The sequence below is a fragment of the Camelus dromedarius genome, chromosome 27 (genome assembly GCF_036321535.1).
Source record: "Camelus dromedarius isolate mCamDro1 chromosome 27, mCamDro1.pat, whole genome shotgun sequence".
NCBI classification, from domain to species: Eukaryota; Metazoa; Chordata; class Mammalia; order Artiodactyla; family Camelidae; genus Camelus; species Camelus dromedarius.
In genome coordinates, this window is record NC_087462.1 from 985,653 (window position 1) to 1,011,169 (window position 25,517).

A 25,517-nucleotide genomic window follows, 5' to 3' on the forward strand; every position below is an offset into this window, starting at 1 on the left:
CCGTCCGCCTTGCCCCTCGGCGGCCGCGCCAATCAGCACGCGGCTGGGGGGCGGGGCCTGCGGCGGCGCGACGCTCGTCCTCCCCGCGCCTGCGCTGTGAGTCCTGCGAGCTACCAGTGGTCCCCGTTCGTCTCCGTGCTGCGGGCGGTCGTCTCTCTTCTGCGTCTTTCCCGCAGCCCTGTCTGGGTCCCGGGATGCCCGTCAGTGACAGACCGCCATTTACTTGGCGCCCTGGTCTCCCAACGTCTAGGCTTGTCACTGGCATCCACATCTGGGAGCGCTGTCCATGACCACCCACCTTCACACCCCAGGTCCCACCCGGCGATTAATAACACCTCAGAATCCGGGAGTCAGTCCCCCTCTCCTCGCCTCCACCTTAGTCCAGCCACCTTCTGTCTCCTGGGGGTCAGGACCTTCTTCCAGAATCTCCCGCCCGCAGTGTCCCTTCCCCCTCCCCCTAACCCTCGCCTGGCCGCGCTGGTCACCAGGGCAGGGCCTGGCCGGCCCAGGGAAGTGTTCAAGGAAAGATTGCTGAGTGAGTGACTGGAGCTGTGGCCAGTGCCAGGAGGAGGCTGGACCTCCTGACGGGTCTGTCCTGGCGTCCGGTTCCTGGGTGAGTAGAGGAGATGCGGGCGTAAAGGCCCCAGGCTCCAAGGAGGGAAGCGGGGTGGGGGCGGTGGTCTGAGCACCTGGAACTCCCCGCAGGTGTCTTCCTAGCCCTGGGAAGCCCCCTGTTCCGTGCTTATGTTGAAGACAGGTGCTGGGTGTGCAACCAAAGACTGCGACAGGCAGCTGTCACTAGTTTATCTTAAAACCTTCAGGTAAGTGCAGCTTCTCACAATTCCTGTGTCCCTTTCCCTCCTGGGTTCTCTGCTCTCGCAGGTAAAATAAGAGCCCAGGCAGACACCTCGACCAGCCGGCAGCCACCACGTTGCTGAGCTGGTTTGGGACACGGGGTTCCTGTGCGCAGGATTCAGGCCCAAACCCAGGCCCCCCATGGGGGGCAGTGCTGGCATTTGATGTGTTTTCTTCCAGCTTGTGGGACTTTTAAAACTTAAAAACCACAGTTACAAAGATACAGGTGTGAACTGTCATCAGCGAGACCGCATGAAGACGTTTAAGGGAACGAATGTTAGCCTCCCTGTGTCGAGAGTCCCCAGAACCACTCCACACCCTGCTTTCACTTCTCTTGGGTTTATATTCAGAACTGGGCCTACTGGGTCCCATGGTGATCCCACGTTTAAGTGTTTGAGGAACTGCCACTGTTCTTCACAGCAGCTGCCCCCTTTACTGCCTGCCAGCAGTAAAGGAAGGCTCTGATTTCTCCAGTCTCGAATCTTTTGTTATCATCTCGGTCTTGACAGTCAAATACTGAAGGGGGCGTGGTGTCAGATCATAGGATTTGACCTCAAGAACTGCTGTTGGGGGGAGGGTATAGCTCAAGTGGTGGAGTTTAGCATACACAAGGTCCTGGGCTCAACCCCCAGTACTTCATCTAAAAATAAATAAAGTCTAATTATCTGCCCACCAAAAACAAACAGAACTACTATTGGAAATGCATCCTGTCCCACCTCGAGAACCAGCCCTGCTGGCCCTCACTTCTCAGGGAATCTGACCCCCATGGACCCAGGTTGACCCCAAAGCATAGACTGTGGGTCCCCACGTCACTTGGCCCAAGCCAGGCCTCTGGGATCATCCTTGAGGGACTGGTCCAGAGGCCTGACTGGGAGGGTGGATGTGACCCAGAGGTGCCAGGGGCAGATAGCAGAGATGAAAAGTCAGGACACTTGGAAGGGACAGAAGCTGGGCAGCTCCTCCCGTTTGGCTGGGCACTGCTCCTTTGAAACAGTCTCTTTGCCCGGGCCTGCTGGCCCAGTCCCCAGGCAGACACCCTGTCCTGCTCATTTCCACAAGGTGAAAAATAGAAATTAAACCAGGATGAGAGCCTTGATAAGACTTTTGGAGGCAGTCTCTCCTCTGGCACTGCTGACATCAGGGCCAGGTCATCCTCTCTTGGGGAGAGGGTGTCCCTGCCCCCCCCAACCCCCACTCATGACAAGCACAGCCATCAGGCAAGGGTCCCTGCAAGCCAACAGGAGGCAAGCATGGCACTTAACTGGGGCACAAAATTGTGCAAGTGCCAAAAACACCCATCAGGATTAATGGGAGTTAGTGCAGCACTTCAGCAATCCAGAATGAACGCCAGAAATCCACGATGAACAAAGTACCAAACTTTAAAGGCAGATTGCACAGTGCTGGGCCATTCTGGAGTCCAAAACAAAATGGAAAATATAAGCCCTTTATACTTGGTTTTTTAATGTAGTTTTTGATGGTTGACGCTCCTCCCAGAACATTAAAGTGGTTGAAAAAGACTGAAGTTACTGAAAAGGAACTGTAAGTTTAAGCTTAAACAGTCTACTTACTCCAAACCTGAGTTTACTGGAATTTTACTTCTCCGGCTTTCACAGATGCAGACTCAGAAACGTTTTCATTAAAACCATTTACAAAAATACGTAAAAACCGTGAATAGGGGCTCACATGCCATTGTTTCAGGCTTTGATGGGGGGACTGTAGGGCTGTCTGCACCTGTGTGAGTTAGAAATCGTTGAAAAAAAAAAGTAACTTATTTCACATTCCATCACTTACAGGTATTTAAGTGACATCTGTTCATTGACGTCTGAAATAAGTCATCCATGGACACTGTTGTGATGGGATGACAGGAAGTGAATGTCCCTGGCTAGCTGACTGGTGAGTAAATGTTGGTACTCAGCAGCCGTTTAAAACCTGAGGATGCTGAGCGCTTCCTCAAGTGGCAGCGCCTCTGGGAAATAAGCTGTGGGTAAAAGCTATGTGTGCAGCGGCTGCCACTGCTTGTGTTAGAAACACACAGAGCCATTCTGGACTGAAAGTGTGCTTCCCCCTCTGAAATGACATCAAAGCCCTAACCCTCACCCCTGGCGTGGCTGTACCTGAAAATGGGGCCCCTACAGACATACTCAAGGGCAAATGAGGTCAGGAGGGTGTGGCCCTGATCCCACAGAATTCATAGAGCTCACCTGCTCACCTATCAAGGAAAGGCCGTGTGTGGACACGGCGAGAAGGTAGCCGCCTGCATGGCCGGAAGTGGGCCCTCCCCGGGAGCTGGCCCTGCCCCAGCCCTGACCTCAGAGTTCCCAGCTCCAGAGCTGTGAGGTAGTTCATTCTGTTGTTTAAACTGCCAGGCCTGTTGTGGCAGCTCCAGCAGACTAATAAGACAGCTATTTTCACCAACAGAATGTTTCTCAGACTTTTCAAGAATGTGGCGACAGTTGAAGAGATCTGCGTGCCAGGAGGGAAATGCCTGTGCCCACGTGTCCTCATGTACCCAGCCGGCTCATTTTTGTGTCCTTTGTGATGGTTTAACACATCTCCACCTTCTGAAGTTCCCCATTCAAGACACAGAACCTAATTCTCCTCCCAAGAGTAGGCAGACATAGGGATGTGAGCCTAAGGAATAAAATGTGGAGAAAGCCAAGGCATGAGACGTCTGAGTGGGTCACAAAGGGGACGGAGGCTCCCCCCACTGGCTCTGGGGGAGCCGCCACCCTGCTGGAGGAGGCTCAGGCAGCGTTGCGGTGGCCCCATGGGGAGGAGCATAGGAGGGGCTGCCCCAGAGGCGTACCCCCTGCCCGTCGTTGGGCCTTCAGATGAGGCAGCCTGGCTGATGCCTCATCTGCAGCCTCGCGAGGGACCCTCAGTCAGAGCCCCCTAGACAGATCACTCCCAGAGTCTTACCGTGAGACAGTTTGTTGTTTTAAGCTACTAAATCAGGGAGTAACTTGTTAAGACAGCGAGAGATAAGAACACTGTGCAGGTACCGTCCATTAAGCATGTTAAATAATATTTTGCCGGCCACTGGGAAGCTCCTAGATTTGCACAGTTTTAGAGCTGAAAGGATCCCTGGAGCCCCTGGGCTTGCAGACAAGGTAACCGAGCCCCAGTGTGAGCACGTCCAGGTTTCAGGTGAGTTTAATGCTGTGTGTGTTCACACACCAAAGCTATTTTCACAAACTGTCTAACTCGTGCTGTGAATTTCCTCCAGGTCCATCCTGAGTGCGTGGGCTGTTCCAGAGGCAGATGGAAGGAGGCAGCACTGCCAGACACCTGGAGGGGAACAGAGCAGGGTAAGCAGCAGGCTCCCAGCTCCCTCGTTCTTTGGAGAAGGAAGGTGCTGGGCACTGAGGAGGGATGCAGACGCTGCGGCCAGGCTCTGAGATGGGATCTGGCTGTGAGGCCTAGGAGTTCGGGAGGCGGGGTTGCACATCCTCCAGACTGTCAGGTGGACAGCACAGCGCTGGCATCATCTGCTCACAGCTGCCCATCCAGGGGCCAGCCTCTACCTTCCCCATGTGTAAAATGGGGCATCCCTCCGTCCACCCAAGGCTGGGCAGGCTGAGACCCATAAGCAGTGCCCACTCCCCAGTCCCACAGACGGAGGCTGCCAGCTGGCCCCTCTGCTGCTGTGCAGGAGGTGCTTAAAGAGGCCTGTGCAGAACTCCGCCCTCAGGCAGAATTCTCCAGGTAAGCCCTCCAGCCCTGCTGCCTCAGCCGTGTGGGGAGCACGCCTGCGAGGGTGGGGGGCCTGCTTCTCCACTGCTTGTAATCACAGGCTACACCCACCAACAGCTGCTAAAACTTACCAGCGGGGTTCAGGGGGGTCAGTTTAATTAATCATTCTTCTTAAACTTGCCGTTGATGTAGGGAACCCAGTCCAGAATCAGCCTCCAGTCAGTGGCCCACACGAGCCCCACGGTGCCCACAGCGCCCCACATGCCCGCTGTCGGAATCCTGCAAGGACAGTGCAGGTCAGGCCCCCTGCCCCTGGTAGCACATCTGGACCCTCCACCCCAAGCTGCTAATTTATCAGGTGGCCACCACGCACCGGGCCCTGCCCAGCCTGCGGACACAGCCTGTTAATGCCCCCACAGGCAGGCACGATGACCCCAAGGCCACTCCATTCCCATCTGCTTTCATGTGGGATCTGCTTCAGGTTTTATTTGAGGAATTATGCTGAAAATAGGAAAAGCCCAAGCTTATAACCACGAGGATAGCTAAGGTTTGCACGTAAGCGTGTCATGCAGTTTACAGCAACTCAACCTAAGACAGTCATGGGACCAAGGGAGGTGTGAGTTGTTGATGAGGCAAGCAAGGCACAGAGAGGGCAAGTCATTGCCCTGAGACACACAGCCCACCAGACGCAGAGCCGAGGCAAGGGGCTCCAAGACCACCACACACCACACTTAGGTCTCGCAATGGGCAGGGTCCAGGACAGCCCCAATGGTCCCACCCCCTCGTACAGCCACCCCCCTTGGAGTGTCCGCAGGACCACTCACTCGCCTCTAGTGAACCGCACACGGGGAGAGCATGGGATGTCACTTCCGAGACGGGGTTATAAAGACTGTGGCTCCATCCTCGGCGCTCCTCCTCGCTCTGTTTGCTCTGAGGGGAGCCAGCTGCCACTTTGTGAGCTGCCCTGCAGAGGGCCCCTCCTGGCAGAGAAATGAGGGTGGCCCCCTATCCACAACCACAGGTGTGAGCTTGGGAACAGCCCCCAGTCAAGCCTTCAGATGAGACCCTGAGCAGAGGATCCAGCTCAGCTGTGTCCGAATTCCTGACCCACAGAAACGATACTGAATGCAAAGCCAAGAAGTTTGGTAGGCTGTTCGTTACACAGCGAAAGGCAGCTCTTACAGGTTCCATTGCTGGCCTGTGTAGGGTCAGTTTGTACATGGGTGCCCTCCTCACTGGGTCGCAGTAAACCGTGTGCCTGGGGTGGGGGTGGGGGGAGGCCGAAGGCTTGTGCTTCCATAGGATCAAAAAACCACCCCCCACCCCCCAGCAACAACCCCCGCCCCCTGCGGAGAGGCCCACACAATTCAGCTTTGCGCCTGGTGGGGTCAGGGGTCACTGATGCTTTTGGAACAGGCTCTGGGGTGGGTGTGGGGAACAGAAAGGGAATTTTTCCTCCCACAGGTCAATAGCTTTGAGAGCTATTAATGTCAGAGGAGCCTCCCTCATGGAGGCCCCATCATCCTAGCCTCCTGCCTTGGGGCCCTGTTGACCGGCACAGGGAGGAAAGCAGCCATGAACCTGACCTCCCTGGGGCGCCGAGGAAGGATGCAGAGAACGGTGATGCTGACAGTCCCTTGTGCAAGGACCATTCCTCCCCTTTCTCCCAGGGAGCGGGCTGACACGCAGGGTGCCCAGCTGCTGAGCTGCGGTCCGAGACACAGCCCCACAGTGCCTCCTGGGCATGAGTCCTACTTCCTGGCCCCTGCAAGCCAGTGGCGAGTGGGACAGGGCTGCACCCCAACCTTGATTATTTGACATCAGCCTCATAGGGTGGGTCACATCGGTTTACTTTTCCTTGTCCACGGACTAGAATGTCAGCCACAAAAGTTCCTTTTATCTCTGTGTCTCTGGCATCCAGTTCAGTGCTAGGTGCTCACCCACACTAGGTGCTCAGTGAGTGCTTGCCAACTGACTAAACCCTGGATGAGCGTGTCCGCTGCTCTGACCAGTACACATGGGAGCGGACCAGCAGCGCCGAGGGCTTCCGAGCCAGGGCGGGAGGGGCTGCAGGGGCCACCCGAAGCCAGGGACAGCCGCCTTCGTCCGGGGCCAGTGTCGCCCCAGCTGTAAAGCGCCACTGTCACTGTTCGCCTGAAGGTCCCTAGCAGCGCCACTGTCCAAGGGCAGCCCCTACCCGTCATCTCCCTGTCGGGGCTCGGGGACACGACTGCCGAGTACAGGCCCCTGTTAACTAGCTCTCCGCGCGGCGTGGGCAGCCCCATCCCGGCTGCCACATGGAGTCTCCCGAATCCCACCCGCCTCCCACGGGGAACGCAGGGGACAGGTACAGCCGCTGGCTTCACAACAACGTCAGACAAACGCAAAGGCAGTGAGCGTACAGGGTCAGTTTCCAGGCCCCAAGAGCTGAGCGCGGGGCGCGGGCCGGGTGGGCACCTCCCGAGTGGGTACCATCGCGGCCCCCAGGGCGAGCGGCTCCGCCTCGGGGTCGGGGACCCGCCACGCGCGTGTGCGCGAGAGAGACTGCGCCGCCGCTCCGTGACTCAGTGTCCCGATCTGGGGCCGGGCAGGGCAAGGGGTCCGGGTCCTCACCAGTTTCTGGCCAGCTCGCGGTAGCGCGGGCCCAGGAACCTGCTCAGCATCGCGGCGCCGTCCCAGCTCAGGGTGACCCCAGCCCCGCCGGTCCGGGCGCACTGCGCAAGCGCGGACACCGCAGCGCGCAGGCCCGCAGGGAGGCCCCGCCCGGGAGGGCTGACCGCGCGAGACTCGGAGTCCGCGTCGCTGCGTGCGCAGACTCGGAAGACATTTGGAGTCGCTTCCGGGGGAGCCCGGAAGTCGTGAATGAACGCAGGCCAGAGTGGGCGTGTCCGGGAGGTGGGGCTTACCGGCCACGTGACTCGAGGACGCTGACTCCACCTCTCAGCTCCTGCAGCCGGAGGGGCCCCCTAGCTGTGCAACCTCTAGCTGCTGTTTCTGGCCCGCAACATTTGTTTGGTGAGTTTGTGTCCTTACTGCGTGTCAGAACTGTATTTACAATTAAAGAAAGTGAGGCCAGACGGGAAGGGGCTTGTCCAGAGTCGCACAGAGGGGAAGGGTGGCGATTTGAACTCCCTCTTGGAGGACTTAGGGGTTGTCACTGGACTCGCTGTCCGCAGGACCTTGGCCAGGTGGCAGAGCTTCCCCAAGCCTCGATTTGCTCATCATTAGTTGTCTGTTGCTTGGAGGACCTGTCGGAAATTTTGGGGACGTTTCGTTTGAGAGTAATTCCTCATTCCTGCCGCAGAGGGAGGCTTGGCTTCTCACACTGTCAGCATTTCGGGATACCTCCTGTTAGCTGACGGACCGGGGACAGGCGGGCTCTCCTCGCTTTGTTTCTGCCGCCCCAGGCTCGCTCGGGCTCGCCTTCCACAGTCACCGCCAGCGTCGAATGTTGGCTTGGAGATGAGGACTAGACACCGTAGGTTTGTCTGCCCAGCCTGGCCCGTCCTCCTGGGATCGGCTTCTCGGCACCCTCCAAGACTGCGGTTCCCAGGGGCTGCAGGTTCCTACCTGCCCCTGGCCACCCATTGGAGGTTGGTGGGAGACCACAGTCTGGGCAAGCGGGCAGGGTACTCATTGCTACCGGGTTGGACATTTTTTTTTTGTCCTTTTCAGTTGCTCTGGGGGTTTTTGAGCTTGGGACCAGGGAAGACCCAAATAAGCCTCTGTCCTTGACGGAAACTTAAAAAGTGACATGTAGGGAACCACCCTGAAGATTGTTGAGAGAGGATCCATGAGATTGAAGAAGACCTGCCTGGAAAGATGAGCAGAGGAGGGCAGCCTTGGGGCTGCAGATCTTGGATCCATCCATTTCTGAAGCTCTGCCTCATTGCTCCTGCTTGATGCACTTCAGCTCTTGAGGCATAATACTTTTTGTTTCAAGTTACAAAAACGAAAATTGGCTTAAGAGGGAAGAAGGAAGTTTTATGGCATGTTGGATGTCTTCAGGCACAGCTGGATCCAGGAGTCTAGCAATTCATTATGAATCCCTCTCTGTCTCTCAGCAGTTCTTTCCTCTGTGCTGCCCTCACTCTCTGGTGAACTCTCTCTGAGCAGAGACCCCCAGAAACTCTGGGTTGACATTCCAGCAACCCTTGCAGGAATATGCCCTTTCCCCAGTAATCGCAGAAAGCAGTTCTCGTGAGCCTGCTGTGGGGGCAGGACAGAGTCAGCCCCTCTCATGTGAGGATGTGAGCTGGCGTTGGGGAGGATCCCTTAGAGAGAACAGCTGGGTTCTGTGACCAGAAGAGATAGTGGAAGAGAAGCAGGAACGGTCACCCTCCCTTGTGCCCCACTGGCCTTCTGCCCAGGTCTCCTGCGTTCCCTGTGGAATCCCTTTCTGGCCTTTTGGAAACCAAACTCCTTTTCTTATTTTTATTGACTTGAAAGTCATATGACATACAATTAACTATTTTAAAGTCTACAATTAAGTAGCCTTTAGTGCATTCACAAGATTGTGTAACCATCACCTCTGTCTCATTTTAGAACGTTGTCATCACTGCAAAAACAACCCCATCCCCATCATTAGTCACTCCCATCCCACTCCCCAGCCCCTGACAGCCAGGAACCCACTCCCTGTGTCTTTGAGTACTGGCCTGTTCTGGACGTTTCACACCCACGGACTCATACGCTGTGTGTCCTTCTGTGTCTGCTTCTCTCCCTGAGCGTCGCACTCTCAGGGTCCGTCCCCGTGGCAGCAGGTGTCAGGGCTGCTCTCCTGTTCATGGCCGAGCGACGCTCCCGCGTGTGGATGGGCATGTTGTGTTTATCCATCAACTGCTGATGGAGTCTTTTTAAATTTTTAAAACTTTATTGGGGTATATTCGACATACAAAAATGCATATATTTAAATCATACAACTTGGTATTTGGACATATGTGCACACCCGTGAAGCCATCACCACTGTGGCGGTTGTGAACAGCTCCCCCACCCTCAGGAAGTTTCTTTCTGTCCCTTTGTGACCACCCCCCCCCCAGCAACCATCATTTGGTCTCTGCTACTACGAATGCGAATGCGTTTCCTAGACTGTTTCATAGAGGGAGTCACAGAGTATCTTCTCTTTCGTGTCTGGCTTCGTCCACTCAGCAGCATTGTTTTGAGTCGTCCCAGTCACTGGAGCTGTCAGCAGTTCCTTCCTTCCACTTCTGAGTCGTGTTCTGTGGAGCAGGTGGACCTGTGTGTTTACCCACTGACGTGTTAAAGGACAGTCAGGTTGTTTCCAGGTTTGGGCCATTGGAAAGGAACCTGCAGTGAGCAGTTGTGTCCAGGTCTCTGTGTGAACTTGTGTCTTCGTGTCTCTTGGGTGGATGCCTGGGGGTGGACTGGCTGCTGGCTGGTTTGTAGGGGAGGCCTGTGTTTAACTGTTGAAGAAACTGCCGAACTTTGTTATTACAATTATTGTTGTTGTTACTGAGGTGTAATTGACAGGCAACGTCGTGCTGGTTTCAGGTGCACCGTCAAGCTCCTTCAGAGTCGCTGCGCCCATCTGTGGTCCCAGCAGCAATGTGTGCGAGCTCCTGCTGCACTGGGGTGTTCTGCAGGTTTAAAAAAGGGCACATTTGCTGTTCCTTCCCCGTGGCTGCTGTGACAACTTACCAAATGCTAGGCAGCTTACATTGTCAGGGATTTATCCTCTCCCAGTTCTGGGGGCTGGAAGTCTAAAATCCAGGTGTCACACACGGCTTTGGTCCCTCCGCAGGCTCCAGGGGAGGGTCCTTCCTGCGTTTTCCAGCTTTCGGAGGACACCCAGCATCCCTTGACTTGTGGTCTCCTCCCTCCTGCCTCTGCCTTCACGTGCCTTCTGTGTCTCTTCTGTCTCCTGTAAGGACACTGGTCGTTGACTTGGGTCCACCCTAATCCAGGATGAACCTGAGATCCTGAATTTGATCACATCTGCAAAGACCTTGTCTCCCAAAGGGTCCTGTTCACAGGTCAGGACATGGGCCTCTTTGTTGCACCCACCCCCACCCCCCTCCAGCGGCAGCACCGAACTGTCTCGTTGGCATGTCACTTCCCTCCCAGGCTGGCGGGTGGCAGGGCAGCTCCCTGCCTGGCTCCACAGCCTGTCAGCCCTGGGGGGCTTGGCGGGCAGCAAGCTCTCAGAGTAGCCTCCGTGGAAAGGTCAGGTCACCACCGCTGCGCACACACCCACCACCCCAGCTTCCCTGCAGCCTGCTCCCTGCCCACCTGATTTCTGTGAGCTGAGTTGGGCAGTTGATCCTTCCAGAAATTTCTGCAGAGCTGTCCTTTGCTGGGACAGAGGCAGTGCCTCACCCTGTGACAATTTTGGCACCTTTAAGATATTTTAAACCCCTTTACTGAGAGAGAATTCACGCACCATAGAGTTCGCCCATTCAGTGGGTTTTGGTGCATTCGTGACTAATGTTCAAAACCAGCAGGCAGCTGTTCCCCAGGAGCTGGTCAGCCTTCACATGGCTGGGAGCCCTATTCCCCCGCTGGCCCAGGTAGCTTTGCTTCCAAGAGGAGGAGGAATTGCTGTGGGCGTCAGTCCACGGCTCTGCTGGCCTCGCTCACCACCGCCGTCATGCCCCACTTGACATCCCCTCAAAAGGACGCATTCAAGTCCTGACCGGCTCCCTCCCCACCTGTGAGTGGAAACGTATTTGGAAATAAGATCTTTGCAGACGTGACTAGCTGAGCTGAGGTCGGACTGGAGAGTCTGCGGCCCTAAGCCAATGACAGGTATCGGTGTAAGAGGGACCTGTGGACCGACATGCAGGCGGAGACTGGGGTCGTGCCCAGGCCCCGGAGCTGGAAGAGGTGGGGAGGGCCTGGGACTTCTGGACTCCAGAGATGACAGATCCCTGGGGTTTCAGGCCCCACCCTGCACCCACCCCCACAGCTGTGCAGAGCTGTTGTAGCGGCCCCAGGAGAGACACACAGACACACACGCGGGAGGCATGCCCATGCGCTCGCACCCCCAGCGCCGTACTTTGTGGAGTGTGCCCAGGCCACCTGGTGAGCACCCGCCTGGCCCCACTTCCATCCGTAAAGATCCGGGACAGCCAAGTGTTGTAAAATGCCACGTTTATTGCTACAGTGCTGTTATGTACATGACCGGTCTCCGAGCTGACTTTAAAGAGGATTATTGAAAAATCCCAAAGAATCCAGCCAGCTGTGTTGACATTTTATAAAATTATTTTTCTTAAAAAAAATTTTTAAGTCAGTTATCCTGAGGCACTCTGAGCACGATTTCCCCAGTAATTGTGGTTCTTCCTCCCCCCAAGGCTACTTTTCCCATGCTGGGTTAATCTCACTTTATATATATATAAAACTTAAATTATGTATGTAACACACAGTTCAAAAGTCGGCAGGCCTCAGGCGCTGCAAGGCCCCTGGGCCCCTGCCCATCTGGGCCTGTGGGCAAGACCAGAGAGAGGGGAACTGAGGCAGGTTCCCCAAAAGAGGCAAGGCCCACACACCGGGAGGGTCACCAAGAGTGGCCTGACCAGCCTGGGGGACAGACCCAGGGGTGAAGAGGTGGCCTCGGCCCCACGCTGTGATGTCCCACCTGTGCTGGCCTCGGGGTTCCCTCAGCCTTGGGCAGTTCCAGTCATGGGGGGGTCAGGCAGACCCGTGCTTGGGGATGAGGGTGGGGGGTCTTGGGGGAGATCACCCAGATGCGGGTGGGGTGCAACACAGCCAGCCTGGGGGTCCACAAGGCCTCTACTGGGGAGGGGGTAAGGAGAGGGAAGCCAAGACTCCAGCAGGCTTGACTCTGCACCCAGGTGACACGTAGGGTGAGCAACACCCTGGGCTTTCCCAGGCCTCCGGGGACAAGTGTGTCCCCCAACCACAAGGGACAAGAGGGGCCCTCAGGGAGGCCTGGTTTGCAGCTGATAGATGCCCATTCCCAGGGCCCTTCTGGGCAGGGGGCCCTGTACCTTCTCCCTGCTCCGTCCACAGCGGGACGGTCACCTGGGGAGTTGGGGGTTCTGTGCTGGCCCCAGGCCCCAGCCCCTCCGCTGAGTTTACAGAACAGGCTCCTGGTGGGAGGAAGAAAGGAAGGACGGACAGGGTATCTGTGGGGCCCCCCTCAACTGATAGTGCCGTCTGCCTACCAAGCAACGGTGGTCCTAGTAAGTCCCGCTTTGGAGAGGCCCGAGTGCCCCAGGGAGGGACGTGGGGAGGGGTTTGGGGGAGGAGGACCCTAGGCAGTTTCACCCACCTCCCTGCCCTGCCTGAGCCCAGGGTGTCCCGCTTCCTGAGGGGGAGGGGATGGGGCAGGGAGCCCCAACCCGGGAAAGGACCACCCACCCCTTCACAGGCAGCAACACGAAGAGAACAAAGCCCCGCGTCTGAAGTGAACACGCGGGACAAGGCCCACGGTTCCGTTCTCTGCATCCAGTGCCCACGGGGGTGGGGACCGCAGGTTTACACTGGGTCCTTTTAGTACTTTTAATAAACTGCTTGATCATGAAATGCAACGTTCAGTCCTAGAAACAGCAGCAGAAATAGCAAGAGACACAAGATTTTTATACAAAAAAATGTTGCTTACAAAACATATGCAAAAAAACTTAAAAAAAAAAAAAAAGACAGATCAAAGGCATCCTTCTTGCTAGTTTCCTCCTGCATAAAAAAAGATCTAACTAAGGCTCCTTTTATTTCCTTAAAAAAAGTACTGGGCGTAGGCACGGCGGCGTGCTGGCGGCTCCTGGCCGGGCGGCTCTGGCAGCACCTCCCTCCAGCGAGCAACACGGTTAACTTCTCCCCATTTTATACTTAAGGCATTTTTTTTTCTTTTCTAACAAAGTGTATATATTTCCTGTTCACTTTCTCTCTGGTTTTTGTCCCCCCCCCAATCTCCCCAAGAAAGACCCCCCTGGGGGCCGAGATGCCATTTCAGGGTCCACCAGGCCAGTGGCAGGGCAGTGGGGCAGTGTCGCCTCAGGAGCTGCGACCACTGGGGCCTCCAGTCTGTGTGGCTCGGTGCTGACCACAGTGCGTGTAGGGCACGAACCATCCGGCCCAGGTTGAGGGCAGGGATCGGGACCGGGCGCCTGGTGTGACCGTCCCGGGTTAGACCAAGGTCGGGTCACCCGTCCGGGCTGCACTCCTCTCACAGGTGCCCGGTGGGGTTGTGGGCCTCGCCCAGGCTCGGGTGGGCAGCCGACAGCACCATCTGGGGGTCTCCGACCACGCCTGACACCTTCTCCTCTTCCCGGCGCTTCAAGCAGGCGGCTTTGGGGTTGAGGTTACGCTCTGGGGGGAGGGGAGAGCACTGTGGGAGAGGGTCCCCAGGAGAGAACAAACGCGAGTGGGGGATCGGGGATGGTCAGGCAGGAAGCTGCCGTGGCCGCCTCCGTTTCCACCTGTCCCTGCACGAGAAGGCCGGGCGAGGAGGACGGGGCAGGGGCTCCGGGCCGGGCGCCTACCTCGCACCTGCTGCTCCAGGCCCAGGATGACCTGCACGGCCTGCTGCAGGATGAGCAGTTTGGTCTGCGCCTTGTCCGACTTGAGGTGCAGCTGGCACATGCGCCCCAGCTCCCGGAAGGCCTCGTTAATGTCCCGCACGCGCACCCGCTCCCGCGCGTTATTGGCCATCCGCCTCTCCCGGTCCCTCAGGTCTTTCTCCTCCAGGGACAGCACCTCCTCCGTACTGCTGGGTCACAGCACCAGGGCCTCCGTTAGTCCCCCACCAGGGGTCGTGGGGAGGGAACCCGCTGGCTGTGTGTGTGCGTGCCTTGGCTGCAAGCGTGCGTGTGCACAGGCACCATTCCTGGGGCGCAGGGACCGCAGGCGTATGCACCCCTGGCCCCAGCTCTGGGTGCGCTGTGTGCGTCACACACCCGGGCAGACCCGCGCCTGACTGACCCCACGACACTGTCAGTGGGGCCTCCATCCCCAGCTGGGTGTCTCCAGGGAGCGGAGACGCATCCCTTGCCCCCGCCAGTTCCATGTGCCCCAGGGCTGGTCTGGAGCCCCTCCTGGGATGACGACCTTCCCCTTTCAGAGCAGTCACTTGCTGGGTGAGGGAGAGCTGGGCCTGGCTGCACCGGCCTCTGGTATAAAAGGCCCAGAAGACCCTAGCTTAGCAGGCAAAGGCCTGGGACTCTTAGTTCCCGAGACCCTACACTCCGGAGGGGGCCTCAGAAATGCATCTGCCCTATGGCGAACTCTGGCTGCCCAAGAGCTGCGGCCACCGTGAGCACCGGCCCCGGGCTCAGAGCAGCAGCTCCCTGGGCCCCCGGCACTTCTGCTGTGAGTTCACTGGCACTTCTGCTGTGAGTTCACCGAGCGCCTGCTGCATGGTGGGCGGGGTGTCGGGCCAACACACAGGAGCCTGGCATGGGGGCTCAGACGGCCACCTGCCTACCCACGGAGCCCAAACCCCCGCTCAGGCCCCACAGCTGTGCTGCACGGGGCCCTGCATTGACCTCCCTCTCTGCCTGGTCCTGACCGGTAGGATGGGCCGGTCTCACTCAGGACACCCACCACATGTACATGTGGTCCTGCCCACCCACCCACCCTGCCCTCAGGCCTGAGCGATCCCTCCGGGTGGCGGCGGTGGCGGCAGAGGCCCGGATCCCAGGACAAGCACGCAGACCAAACTGACAGTCAGGCCTTGGGTCCCCTTTCTTCCCTCAAGTCCCAAGGAAGGCCTTGGGGGAGGAAAGGCCCAGTCGCAGCCCTGCCATTCCAGTGCTCGGGCACAAGTGCGAGGTGAGGAGGGCTGCCGGTGGGAGCGAGGAGATGGGCGGCCGGGAAGGGGGAGCGCGGGAGGCAGAGAGCAGAGAGGCAGGCGCAGGGGACACCGCCACGGAGACGCGGAAACCTCAGAGCTGAGGGGACAGCGGGTGGCAGGCCAGGGCCCTAGCTCCGGTCCAAGCGACAGTGCTGCAGGAGAGAAAGGGTTAACGGGGTGGCAGGAGGGGAGGTTAAGGAAGCAGCTGGGGGAAGGGATCACCCTTCCTGATCCTCACCCAGCCCCGGGGGTGGGGGTGAACCCCAACTGCAGATGGGGACTGAGGGGCTCGAGAAGCCCCACAAGGGGTCTGCTCAGAGCAACAGACTGATGGCTGCTGAGACCCAGGAAATGCCAGCCCCTGTCAGCTGGGCTCTGCGCTTCCTGAGAAGGAAGGGCCAGGCAGGCAGAGGGCCCCAGGCCCAGGATGCAGTTCTGTGCCCAGGTGCCTGGGTACACAGGGCTGAAGTGCAGTCTCTTCCTCTCACTGTGTGTGTGGGGGGACACTGGGGCCAGGCCAGGCAGAGGGCCAGCAGTCAAGACGGAAGGAGATCACTGTGGGGGATGGCCACATAATGTGGAGATCACTGCAGGGAAAGGTCCGAGTGAGGGACGGGGAGAGGTCCCAGGAGGGGAAATGAGGTTAGAGCAGAGGACATCACTGCGGGGTGGGGGAGTCCTCACAGTGAGGAGGGGACATCACTGTAGGTCACGGGGAGCTGGGGGGGAAATCACAGCGGGGAAGGTGGCCACAGTGGGGCAGACTCCTGGGGGGAGGTGGGAGTCACAGCAGGGAAGGTCAAAGTAAGGGAGGGGGAAAGAGGTGGGAGCAGAGTGGGGTAGGTCACTGCAGGGGAAAGGCACAAGGAGGGGGAGACGGCACAGCTGGGGGGGTCATTGCAGGGGAGGCTGGCTCCAGGAAGCAGCGGTGGGGGAGGGGAGTGGCGCCCCCACTGACCTCGCACCTGCTGCTCCAGGTTCAGGATGACCGACACGGCCTGGTGCAGGATGAGCAGTTTGGTCTGGGGCTTCTCACTGTTGAGGTGCAGCTGGCACATGCGCCCCAGCTCCTTAAAAGCCTCATTGATGTCTCGGACCCGCAGCCGCTCCCGCGCGTTATTGGCCACCCGGCGCTCCTTCTCCCGCTCAGCCTTCTGCTCTGGGGGGAGAAGGTCGTCCTCGTCCTCGTCCGGGCTACAGGGCCGGGGGCCAGAGGGAGACAGTGAGGCGGGGCCGGGCGCGGGGCCCGCCACGGCCTCCTCGGGGAGTGGGTGCCCTGTGCGTGTGCGCGTGCGCCCTGGGGAGGGGGCGCCCTGTGTGTGTGCGCCCTGGCGGGGGCGGGGGCGGGGGCGGGGGCGGCACCTGGTCCGGGTCCGTGCGGGCTTCAGATCCCTCTTCTCCTCCTCGGCGTGCTCGCCCACCGCCGCGTTCTCCTCGTCCTCCTGCTCCTCCCGCTTGATCTCCCCAGCTCCGGAGGCGGCGGCGCCCCGCCCAAGTTCTGCAACAGCCAGGGTCAGGGTCAGGGCCACACCATGGCCCCGTCCCTCCCGGGAGGGTGCAGCTCTCCTGCGACAGCCCGGCTTCCGTTGGCAAGAACCCGAAACGTCCACTGAAAATCAGACCCCTGCCTCACCCCCCCCCCCACAGTCACCAATCCCAGGCAGCAAAGAACCAAACGGGAAAAGCAAAACCTCACCACCTTCGGAAGAAGGGCACAGAAACATCGCTGCCACTGGGAAGCAGAGAACTATTTCCTAAATACTAAAGGAGCTGTCCTCAAAAGAAACGAATCAATAAACGAGTATCTCTAAACAGAGACTTCGATCACCAAGGCACCACGAAGAAGTCAAGAGGGCAGGTCACAGGATAGAAGGTACTCCTTACATATAAACCAACAAAGGACGGCTCTCTGCAACGAAAAAGTAACTACGAATCACGAAGAGCAGACAGCAAGGACAGAGGAGGGCGCCCGCCGGACAGCGCTGTGCACGTCAGGAGTGAAGGACATCCTGCTCCTATCTAAGTCCTGCTCGCGGGTGTGGCCACTTTGGAAAACAACTAGGCTAAAGCTGGAAAAGGTGGGCACAGGAGCGCCCAGAAATTCAACCTGGAATCACACCTGCGCCGGGGGCCGCGCCAGGCACGAAGGCCCAGGGTAGCGAAGGACCTAGGACCTGGTGCCGCACCTGGTCAGGGCCTGTCCCTGCACTCCCGGGGGGCGGGATGGGGAGGGTGGCCGGGGGGCCACCCAGCAGGTCGGCAGTTCACAAAGCCCCAGCACTTCAGCAGCAATGGAGGGCACACAGCAGCGTGAACCCCACTACGCGGCCCTGGGAGCTAGCCTGGGCTCTCCAGCAGCTGATCCCCCTGCCCCCCAGTGCCCTCAGATAAGAGACCAGGTCCGGGGGTGCTCCTCGGCACCGCTGACCTGGGGCCGGGCATCCTCGGCACTGTTGGGGGTAGAAGAGCATCCTTGCCCCACACCGTGGACACCGGGACCTGGCTGCTGTAACAAGCACAGACGTCCCGGACCTGCCCACGGGCGAGAGCCGAGGTGTGCAGCGACAGAATCTGGAACCCAGGAAGCACTGACTCAGTGGCTGGTTTTCGGGGTGCAGGGGGCTGGTATGGGGGGGTGTGCAGGCAGGAGTGAGGGTTGTGTGGTGGGCTCCAGGGTGGGGGCTCGTGGTCAGGGACGCACAGCACGCTACTGTCACGACACGGCATTGTTTTTCACAAGGTCGGTGGGGGCGGGGGCGGTGGAAGCCAGGCTCAGCCACTGCCCAGTATGGAGTCTCAGACCCTCCCCAGGCCTCAGTCCCCTTCATGGTGGCAGAGTCTGTGTTAAAGACCCTGGGACAGGCCACCATGACAACCAGGACGAACCCCAGTGTGCGCTCCCCAGACTCCCACACTCTTCCCCGCTCCCGTCAAGTGGATGGCCGGCCCCTCGCCTACTGCAGGACACTCAGTGTGCTGTCACGTCATCAGACTTGAAACCCTCTCGACCTCACCCTGCTCCCGCTACTGCCGAACACCCCACAACTCCACTGGCATGGCCATACCTGCTCTGGTCCAGTCTGGGTCCTCAACTCAGCACCCCAAGCAGTCCACACTCCTCCATGTCCCTCAGCGCTGCCACCCCCCCACCCCGAGATGCAGAGACCCAGGCTCTGCTCCATCCGGACCCCATCCAGGCTCCCTACTCTAAACTCCAGCATGTGCCAAGGATGCCCAGACCGTACCCTAAACTGAAGATGGGAACCCCACCGCCTCCTCTGCATCTGCAAATCCTGTGGGCTCTGCCTTCAGAACACCTGGAAGTCACCCACCATCACCCCTCTACTGCCCCTGCCTGGGCCAGCCCCCAGCATCCGTCCCCTCTACCCTGGTCTCTCCCTCTAGTCCTTTCCAGTCTGTCCGCCCCGCAGCGGCCACCAGAGGTTGCCTCCTACGAGCACCCAAGTCAGGCCCCACACTCTGCCGAGTTCTCCAAGGATCCCACCTCCCTGGGGTAGAAGTCAGGTCCTCCCTGCAGCCCCCAAGGCCCTGCACGACCTGCCTCGTCCTCTCCCTGCCCTCTCATTTTCCCTCACTCTGCCTCAGCCACACAAGCCTCCTTGCTGTTCCCCCAACACACCAGGCATGGTCCTGCCCCAGGGCCTTTGCTCATGCTCCCCCAGGTGCCTGCCTGCTTTCACTCCTCCTCTACTCCATTCAAATATCACAATCTTGTCCTCACCACTAACTTAAAAATGACAGACCTCCTGCAGCTCCTCCCCTGCCCACTTTCTCCCCAACACCTGTCTCGATGCAATCACACCACCTTCCAGCCTCCACACTCCACATCCCCTCTTCTCTGGTCAATCCCTTCTAGCCCCCCATGCCTAGAGGGGTGCCAGGCACACAGCGGATGCTCAACATACGCCTGTTAGGTGAACAGCGTTGACCTGGTGGGCCCTCCTCCCTTCCAAGGGGAGCCGACCCAGGGACCTTGCCGGCCTCTCTGGGCCTCTAGGTGGTGCCTTCACACAGTCTGGCTCCCACCCCTGTGGGACCCCAGCACTTGGCCTGCTAGGGATTCCCTGGGGAGGAGTGAGTATGGTGGGTGAACCACCCCCACCAGGCCCCTGAACCTGTTTCCTCAACTGGAAATAGGGGTGGACAGTCCTAAGCCCGCAGGCTGCCGGGAAGGCCTGGCAATGGTGTGGGGTCTGAGCCCCAGCCCCACGCATGGAGGTTCTCAGTCCCTCTGCCGACCCTGTCTTCCAGAGGAGGAATATATGGCTTAGGGGGTGACGCCCGCCGACTGGGCCCCCACGGCACAGGTGACCCTGAGCTGCACCACCCTGCCCGGCCAATGACGCAGGGCTCACCGCTATAGGAGTCAGGTGGCCGGGAGAGGTCGGGGAGGGCCACGTGGTTGTGCATGAGGCTGCCGCTGCCCGAGAGCCCGTCCTCCGAGGGGCCGCCTCCCACCTGTGGACGAGGAGGCGTCGTCAGCGCTGGGCTGGCCCTGCTGCCCGCCTGCCCGGCCTCCCCTCGACCCGCACTCACCAGGCCAGCTGGCCGTCCACCCAGCGGCAGGACGGGGCCAGCGAAGCCCGGGGCCAGCACCCCATGACTGGGTGGGAGCCCGTGCACGTCCCCTGCTGTCCCCACAGCATGGCTGCGCAAGACGTGGATGGCCTCGTCCAGGTGGTCCTCCATCTTGTGCTGCTGCAGAGGGGCTGGGGGTGAGGGGTCTGGGCCGCCGGCACCCCGCGTGGCCCAGCAGGGCCAGTTTTGGACCTCATTCCTGACAGACTGACTGAGTTTGCCCTGGTCAAAGAGCACCTGTCCTGTGGCACGCTCTGCTGGTCCTCAAGGGCTCTCACAGGACATGGTTCCAGTGTCACGTGGGGCGCGGCCAAAGAGGACACACAGACTTGCCCCCCCCAGGGCCTCCCACCCCAGAAACCGGTGTCCCTGTCTGCGCGCCCCGCCCCGGCCCCCAGGACGCTCACCAGGCTGTGCAGGCCACCATCGTAGCTGGGTGATAAGGCGCCAGGGGCTCCCGCTCGGGGCCACTGGGATGTTCCTGGAAGGGGCAGGAGGCGTTGAGTGGGCAGGGGGTCGGGGAAGGAGGGGCCGCGATGCCAGGGCTGGCCACACGGGGGCGCCCATGCCTGCAGAGCCGGGAAGGCCTCGAGTGGGGATCTCAGCCCAGCTGGCCTGGTAGCTCCGAACGGAACCCTGGGAGTGAGTCTCACTAGGCCGGGATGTGAACCTCATGGACAGGTCACGTCTTCAAGCCTCAGTTTCCCCAATTGCGAAATCCACACCTAGACCCCTCTGCAGGGAAGACGGCTCGCGCGCACAGCAGGTGCCTGGGAGCTGGCTCCTCCCAGGCCAGGGCACGGTGAGGGCCTGCAGGCTTTTTTAATGCAACTGCCCAGGCCTTCCAGAAAGCTCTGGCCCTCACTTCTCAGACCCCACGGAATGCCAGGTGCATCCTCCCAAGGACCGGAGGAGCCTGCCCCCTCAGCAGAGCCACATACAAGGTATGCAGCTGAGGCCTAAAACCTCGGGGGTTAATCAACGCCAGCATGTATGTGTCCTGGAGACTGGGCACAAGCCTTGGAACGGCTGCCCTGGCCCCTTGGAGGCCCACGCCCTGCTGGGTCCCACCTGCCCCTCCGGCTCACACTGGGAACTGCTGCATCCTGCGTCCTAGCCTCTGCCCATGCTGTGATCTGAAAGCACTGGCTTGGAGGCCACCTCCTCCAGGCAGCCTTCCCAGATGGCCATAGGAAGGTGAGCTCTAAAGCAACTGGTTGTCCAGCTCCCTGCCCACCCGGAGCTGCAGCCACCAGACCGCCTCCCTCCCCTAGCATGGCACAGACCTGCTAGGCCCTGGGGGGAGCCCACCGGGGTTGAGGGGCTGGACGAGAAGTTATTGCTTGAGTGATCCGGGGAGTAGATCTGCGATGGGAACAAGGAGAAAGAGCCAACAGGCAGCAGGTCAGGGGCCAGCCTCTCAGAGTCACAGGCCCAGCCACCTTGCCACGTACCATGTCCCGCAACTCACTGAGGCCAGCGCCTTCCCAAGGGCATCCCCAGAGCTGCCGGCCGTGGTCCCACGGGAGCCTGTGGGTGAGAAGAGGTGAGGCCCAACCTTGGGGATGCAGTGGCCCCGGCACGCAGGTCGGGCTTACATGCCCGCGCCGACGGAGCGCCCCCCTCCTGCACTTGGCTGCCCTGCAGACATGCCCCAGCCCGGCACTGGGCAGCCCCAGTCCCAGCCCGAGTTCCCGACGTCTCACTATGGTACCCCACGGCTGCTCTGGGGGCAGGCAGACCGCCAGGCTCTGGGGGAGCAGCTCCCCTCTGTGAGCCTGTCTCCCCAAATACAAAGCGGGATTCACTCTTCAGAAAGCCGTCTGGGAAGACCTGCAGGGCCCAGGAAGCAAAGCGCCGCACGGGGCTGGTCCAGGAAAGGGAATGACGTTAGCGTCGACGAGGGCCGCGTCCCGGCAGAACACCCCCCGGGAGCGCTGTGGAGGGGCCGTACCCAGGAGGCTGTCGGCCCCGCTGACGGGGGGCGTCTGGCTGGAGACGCTGCCGTAGGCGGCCGCGGGGGCCGAGGAGAAGGTGGACACGGCCGGGAGCCCCCCGTTCACCTCCGCTCCGTGCAGCTGGTAGCCCTACGGGTGGGGGCGGGGCCGGACGGGGTCAGATGCGGGCACTGCCCACACCCCCGCCCCACAGGCCACCCTGGGGGGCCTACCATGCGCTCGTGCTGGTGCAGGCCGCTGAACCCACCGCCACTGCTGCCCACGGAGCTGCTGCCCCCTGGCGCGAGGGGCAGTGGGGACGAGCCGCCACCTAGCATGGGCCCAAAGCCCGCCTGGCCTGGGGAGCTCCAGAGCTCAGCCGAGGGGTGCAGGCTGCCATCTGCGGAGAGGGGAACGGTGAGGTGGGCAGACGGGGGACCCCAGCCAGGGCCGTGTCCTAGGTGAGCCCCCTACGTACCTGCCAGGTAGAAGGGGGAAGGGTAGGCACTGCTGGAGGTCTTGGTGGACGAGTAGGCGGCGGTGTCCCGGCTGTAGTCCTCCCCTGAGCTGGGTGGGTACACCTGTGGGAGGGTGGGCAGGCGGGGGCGAGCAGGGTGAGGACCAGCCGGCCCCTGGCCCTCAGCTGGCCCCTGGCCCTCAGCTGGCCCTGTAGCAGGCTGCCCCTCTGCCAGGAAGGCAGTCCCCCTCGCTGCCCCTCACCTGTGCCGCTCCGACCCTTCCCTCTAAAACGGCCCAGTGCTGGAGGCTCTGCTGTTCCTTCTTCACCCCACCTCCTACCCGCCCCACAACCCCAGCCTCTGTAGACTGGACCCCCTGCCCAGAATACCTTCCCACCCCTTAGTCCAGCAAACTCCTATTCACTCCTCAACCCCCAGCGGTGCCGCCTCCAGCCCTCCCTTCTCCCTTGTTCCTGCAGAACTGGAACCTCCCTAAGACCCAACCCTGATCACACAAGGCCTGGGGTCCTCAGAGGTGGGGCCCTGGGTTAACTGCCTGCCCCAGCTGCCCCAGACCAGCGAGACGGCAAAGGCTTTCTACAGTCAGTGTCACCTCTGATTGGCTGGTGCTGCCTGGCCCAGCACTGGAGCAAGGAGTGGGTATGACTGCTGAGTGACTGAAGGCAAAAGTGGGCTCGGGGGGGCTCAGCTTTGATGTTGCAGGAAATTGAGGGGGAGGTGGTCAGGCGAGGAAAATACGGGGTTGATGACATCATGAGTTGAGACTGAAGAGTGCCTGTGCCTCCTGGTGGGGGCATGTGGACCTGGGGCGACGCAAGCGGGGCGGGCTGCATCAGCCTCGCGGTTCCTGCCGGGCCCAGCGCAGGAGCCAGGCAGGGAGGGTGGCAGCCAGGCTGGGGAATCCAGCAAATTGCCTTTTCTTCCAACGTGATTAAGTTGAGGGAGCAGGGCGCTGGGAGCCGCTGGTGGCTCGGCACCATCTGCTGGGCCTGGCACCCTGCCAACCAGCAGGCAGCGGGGTGAGGACACAGTGCAGCTCTGAGCAGGGCAGCTGGGGGGACGGCAGGGTGGGAACTGTCTGGACTAGCCCCTGGGACGTCTTGCCTGCTCCCTGTCCTAGGACCCCTGATCACACCACTTTCTCTTAAAGTAGGAAGGATCCAGGCTAGACCTCAGAGGAACTTCCCGACTCCCGCAGAGGCTGTCTCTGGTCTGAGGTGGGACTCCCGGGGGGTCACGCGTACCCACAGCAGCTCACAGCCCAGTACCCCACTGACACATGGCATGGCCTCTGGCAGGGGCCCTGCCTGTCCCAGGACTCACCGAGGACGGGAGGCCCGGCGGCACCTTCCGGACTTTCTTGGGCTGAGCGTCTGTCAGGAGCAAGAGGAGGCAGGGAAGGATGAGGGGGCCCTTCCTGCCTGGGATGCGCCGTCACTGGATGGGGCAGACGGTCCCCAGCCTGCGCCTCCGAGGAGAGCCCCGAGCTACTGGTAAGACGGCTTAAACAAGACTTGGGTCCCTGTGCAAACTCGCAGGGCAGGGAGTGGACGCAGGGACGAGGGACATTTGGGCACCTGCGCCCCGAAGCCCCAGCTCTCAAGTCACTGGGCCCTGGGCCCCGGGCCCCGTCTAGCGGCTGTGTGCGTGTGGGTAGCTGTGCTATCTAAGCGGCCCCCCTAGTGTAGAGCTGGGGTGCTGCCTGCTGTCCCAGGTGTGCTCCGGGGAAGACATGGTGTTAGGATGCTTCCTTCAAGCGACAGTGCTGGGCCGCTGGCCATGCCCTCAGTGTCCTCGAGTCAACAGCGTTAAACAGCGTGTCTTTACCTGGAAACGCCCCTCGCCCGAGGCCGTGTGGACCGTGTGGCCACCAGGCGTGACGGGACAGTGACCCTCCCCCAGCTCGCCCCCCCGTCCCCCCCGGTTCTGGAAGGCGCCCCCGGCCGCCCCACTCACCCAGGCCGCCGTCCGCAGCTCTCCGCCGGGGGTGGCCGGAGTACGAGTAATACTGGGACCCGTCCTTGACACCCGAAGGGGACAGCGGCCCCGGGCTGCTCAGGGCCAGCTCGCTGGGCAGGAAGCCGGCCTAGGGGGGTAGGGTCATCACTGTCCGGCCTCCGCTTCCCCAGGCCAACTCCGCTCTGCGGGGTGACAGTGACCTGGGCCTGGGGACGTCCCTCAGGAGGGATGGGCGGCTCTCTCCTGACGCCCGCGGCACCTTTCTGATCTAACTCTATGGATTTATTTCCACGAAAGAAACACACGGAGGAAGAAACACTGCTGCCGTCAGGCCGAAGCTGAGCCCCGTCCCCAGCGCCGCTTGTAGTAAGCGCGCCTCCAGCATCGGTGGGATCTGCTCGTCTTACTTGGCTCTTATCTTTTTCTTTCTTTTAAGGTAAACAGTTGAATCTTGCAAATGTTAAGTCTGAATAAAACCCTCTCCCCTCAACAGCATGAGTGACGGGGGTTCCAGCCCAGTTCCGCAGCCCCGGTGCTCCTGTCTGTTAAGAGGGGCCTGCCAGCCGGTCCCCAGCTCAGGGGCAGCGTGGACCTGGTGCCGGCTGGCACTCGGCAGCTGTGATGGCTGCGGCCCCGCAGAGGCCCGGTGAGCACATGAGTGTCACTGTCAGGGACCCAGCTGCGCCCTGAGACTTGAGTTACAGGAATGAAAACCCTTGGGCGTGGGGAGGAGGGCCCCGAGGGGTGACCAGGATAGGAGGCCACGTGGGACCACTGTGTGGGTGCCTGTCCCTGTCGGCCCCATAGCTCAGGTCGGGTGACTGGGGGCCTGCGGGACAGCTCCCTGGAAGGGACTAGGGAGCAGGAGGCGCTGGGGCTGGACTGCAGGGCCAGGCTGGATGCAGCAAGGAATAGGGCCTCCGGGCCACGGGGATGGCCTGGTTTCCTGTCTGCCACTCCGGGGTGGGCAGGTGTCTCCTGGAGCCCCTTTAGCTGTGCACTGGGACCCACAGGCTGGACCCCAGGCAGGGGAGCCATGGGGCAGGGGCCACGGCCTCCCCGGTGTCCCCCCCCCGACCCCGTCCACAGCCAGCCGGCCAGCCTGGCCCAGGGCCTGGGCCTGTTTTAGCTGCAGCTGGAGAGTGACCAGCACTTGGCTCGGCCCAGGAACCTTCCACAGATCAGGAGGCGATTGGGACGGATTTGTTTAAAACTAAAAGTAGGTGGGAA

The 25,517-nt window shown here is 60.4% G+C and overlaps 2 protein-coding genes and 1 long non-coding RNA gene across 18 annotated transcripts in view; 1 reads left to right on the plus strand and 2 right to left on the minus strand.

Annotated features, from left to right (window-relative positions):
- Positions 1-66: 66 nt before the first annotated feature.
- On the plus strand, positions 67-24,777 carry LOC116148495 (uncharacterized). 5 transcript variants are annotated; one of them, XR_010378052.1, is made up of 7 exons: positions 94-613; positions 706-821; positions 2,649-2,748; positions 3,274-4,163; positions 22,787-22,967; positions 23,479-23,821; positions 24,585-24,777. It is a non-coding gene; the product is annotated as an uncharacterized LOC116148495 (long non-coding RNA). The 5 variants fall into 5 exon arrangements; XR_010378054.1 differs by having other exon boundaries at positions 23,482-23,821; XR_010378050.1 differs by having other exon boundaries at positions 67-613; positions 22,787-23,821.
- Positions 3,993-7,296, minus strand: LOC105106524 (cytochrome b-c1 complex subunit 10). Its single transcript, XM_031438182.2, has 3 exons — positions 7,162-7,296; positions 4,680-4,827; positions 3,993-4,143 (listed from the first exon to the last, which is right to left on the minus strand). The coding sequence occupies exons 1-2, from the start codon at positions 7,209-7,211 to the stop codon at positions 4,707-4,709; spliced, it is 171 nt and encodes a 56-aa protein (XP_031294042.1). The 5' UTR covers positions 7,212-7,296; the 3' UTR covers positions 3,993-4,143; positions 4,680-4,706.
- TCF3 (transcription factor 3) overlaps positions 11,639-25,517 on the minus strand; it is a 34,132-nt gene continuing 20,253 nt past the window's right edge. Inside the window, exons 7-19 of one of the 12 annotated variants that reach the window (XM_064479651.1) lie at positions 24,285-24,414; positions 23,652-23,701; positions 22,328-22,430; positions 22,083-22,249; positions 21,867-21,999; positions 21,384-21,442; positions 21,199-21,277; positions 20,320-20,393; positions 19,871-20,029; positions 19,690-19,792; positions 16,676-16,811; positions 16,272-16,507; positions 11,639-13,830 (exon numbers count right to left, since the gene is read on the minus strand). In XM_064479651.1, the coding sequence (XP_064335721.1) occupies positions 13,688-13,830; positions 16,272-16,507; positions 16,676-16,811; positions 19,690-19,792; positions 19,871-20,029; positions 20,320-20,393; positions 21,199-21,277; positions 21,384-21,442; positions 21,867-21,999; positions 22,083-22,249; positions 22,328-22,430; positions 23,652-23,701; positions 24,285-24,414 (1,572 nt within the window). In that variant the 3' untranslated portion in view covers positions 11,639-13,687. Of the gene's footprint in view, positions 13,831-14,003; positions 14,231-16,271; positions 16,812-19,689; positions 19,793-19,870; positions 20,033-20,319; positions 20,394-21,198; positions 21,278-21,383; positions 21,443-21,866; positions 22,000-22,082; positions 22,250-22,327; positions 22,431-23,651; positions 23,702-24,284; positions 24,415-25,517 lie in introns of those variants that run through there. The other 11 variants (XM_064479650.1, XM_064479653.1, XM_064479652.1 and 8 more) reach the window with 11 other exon arrangements.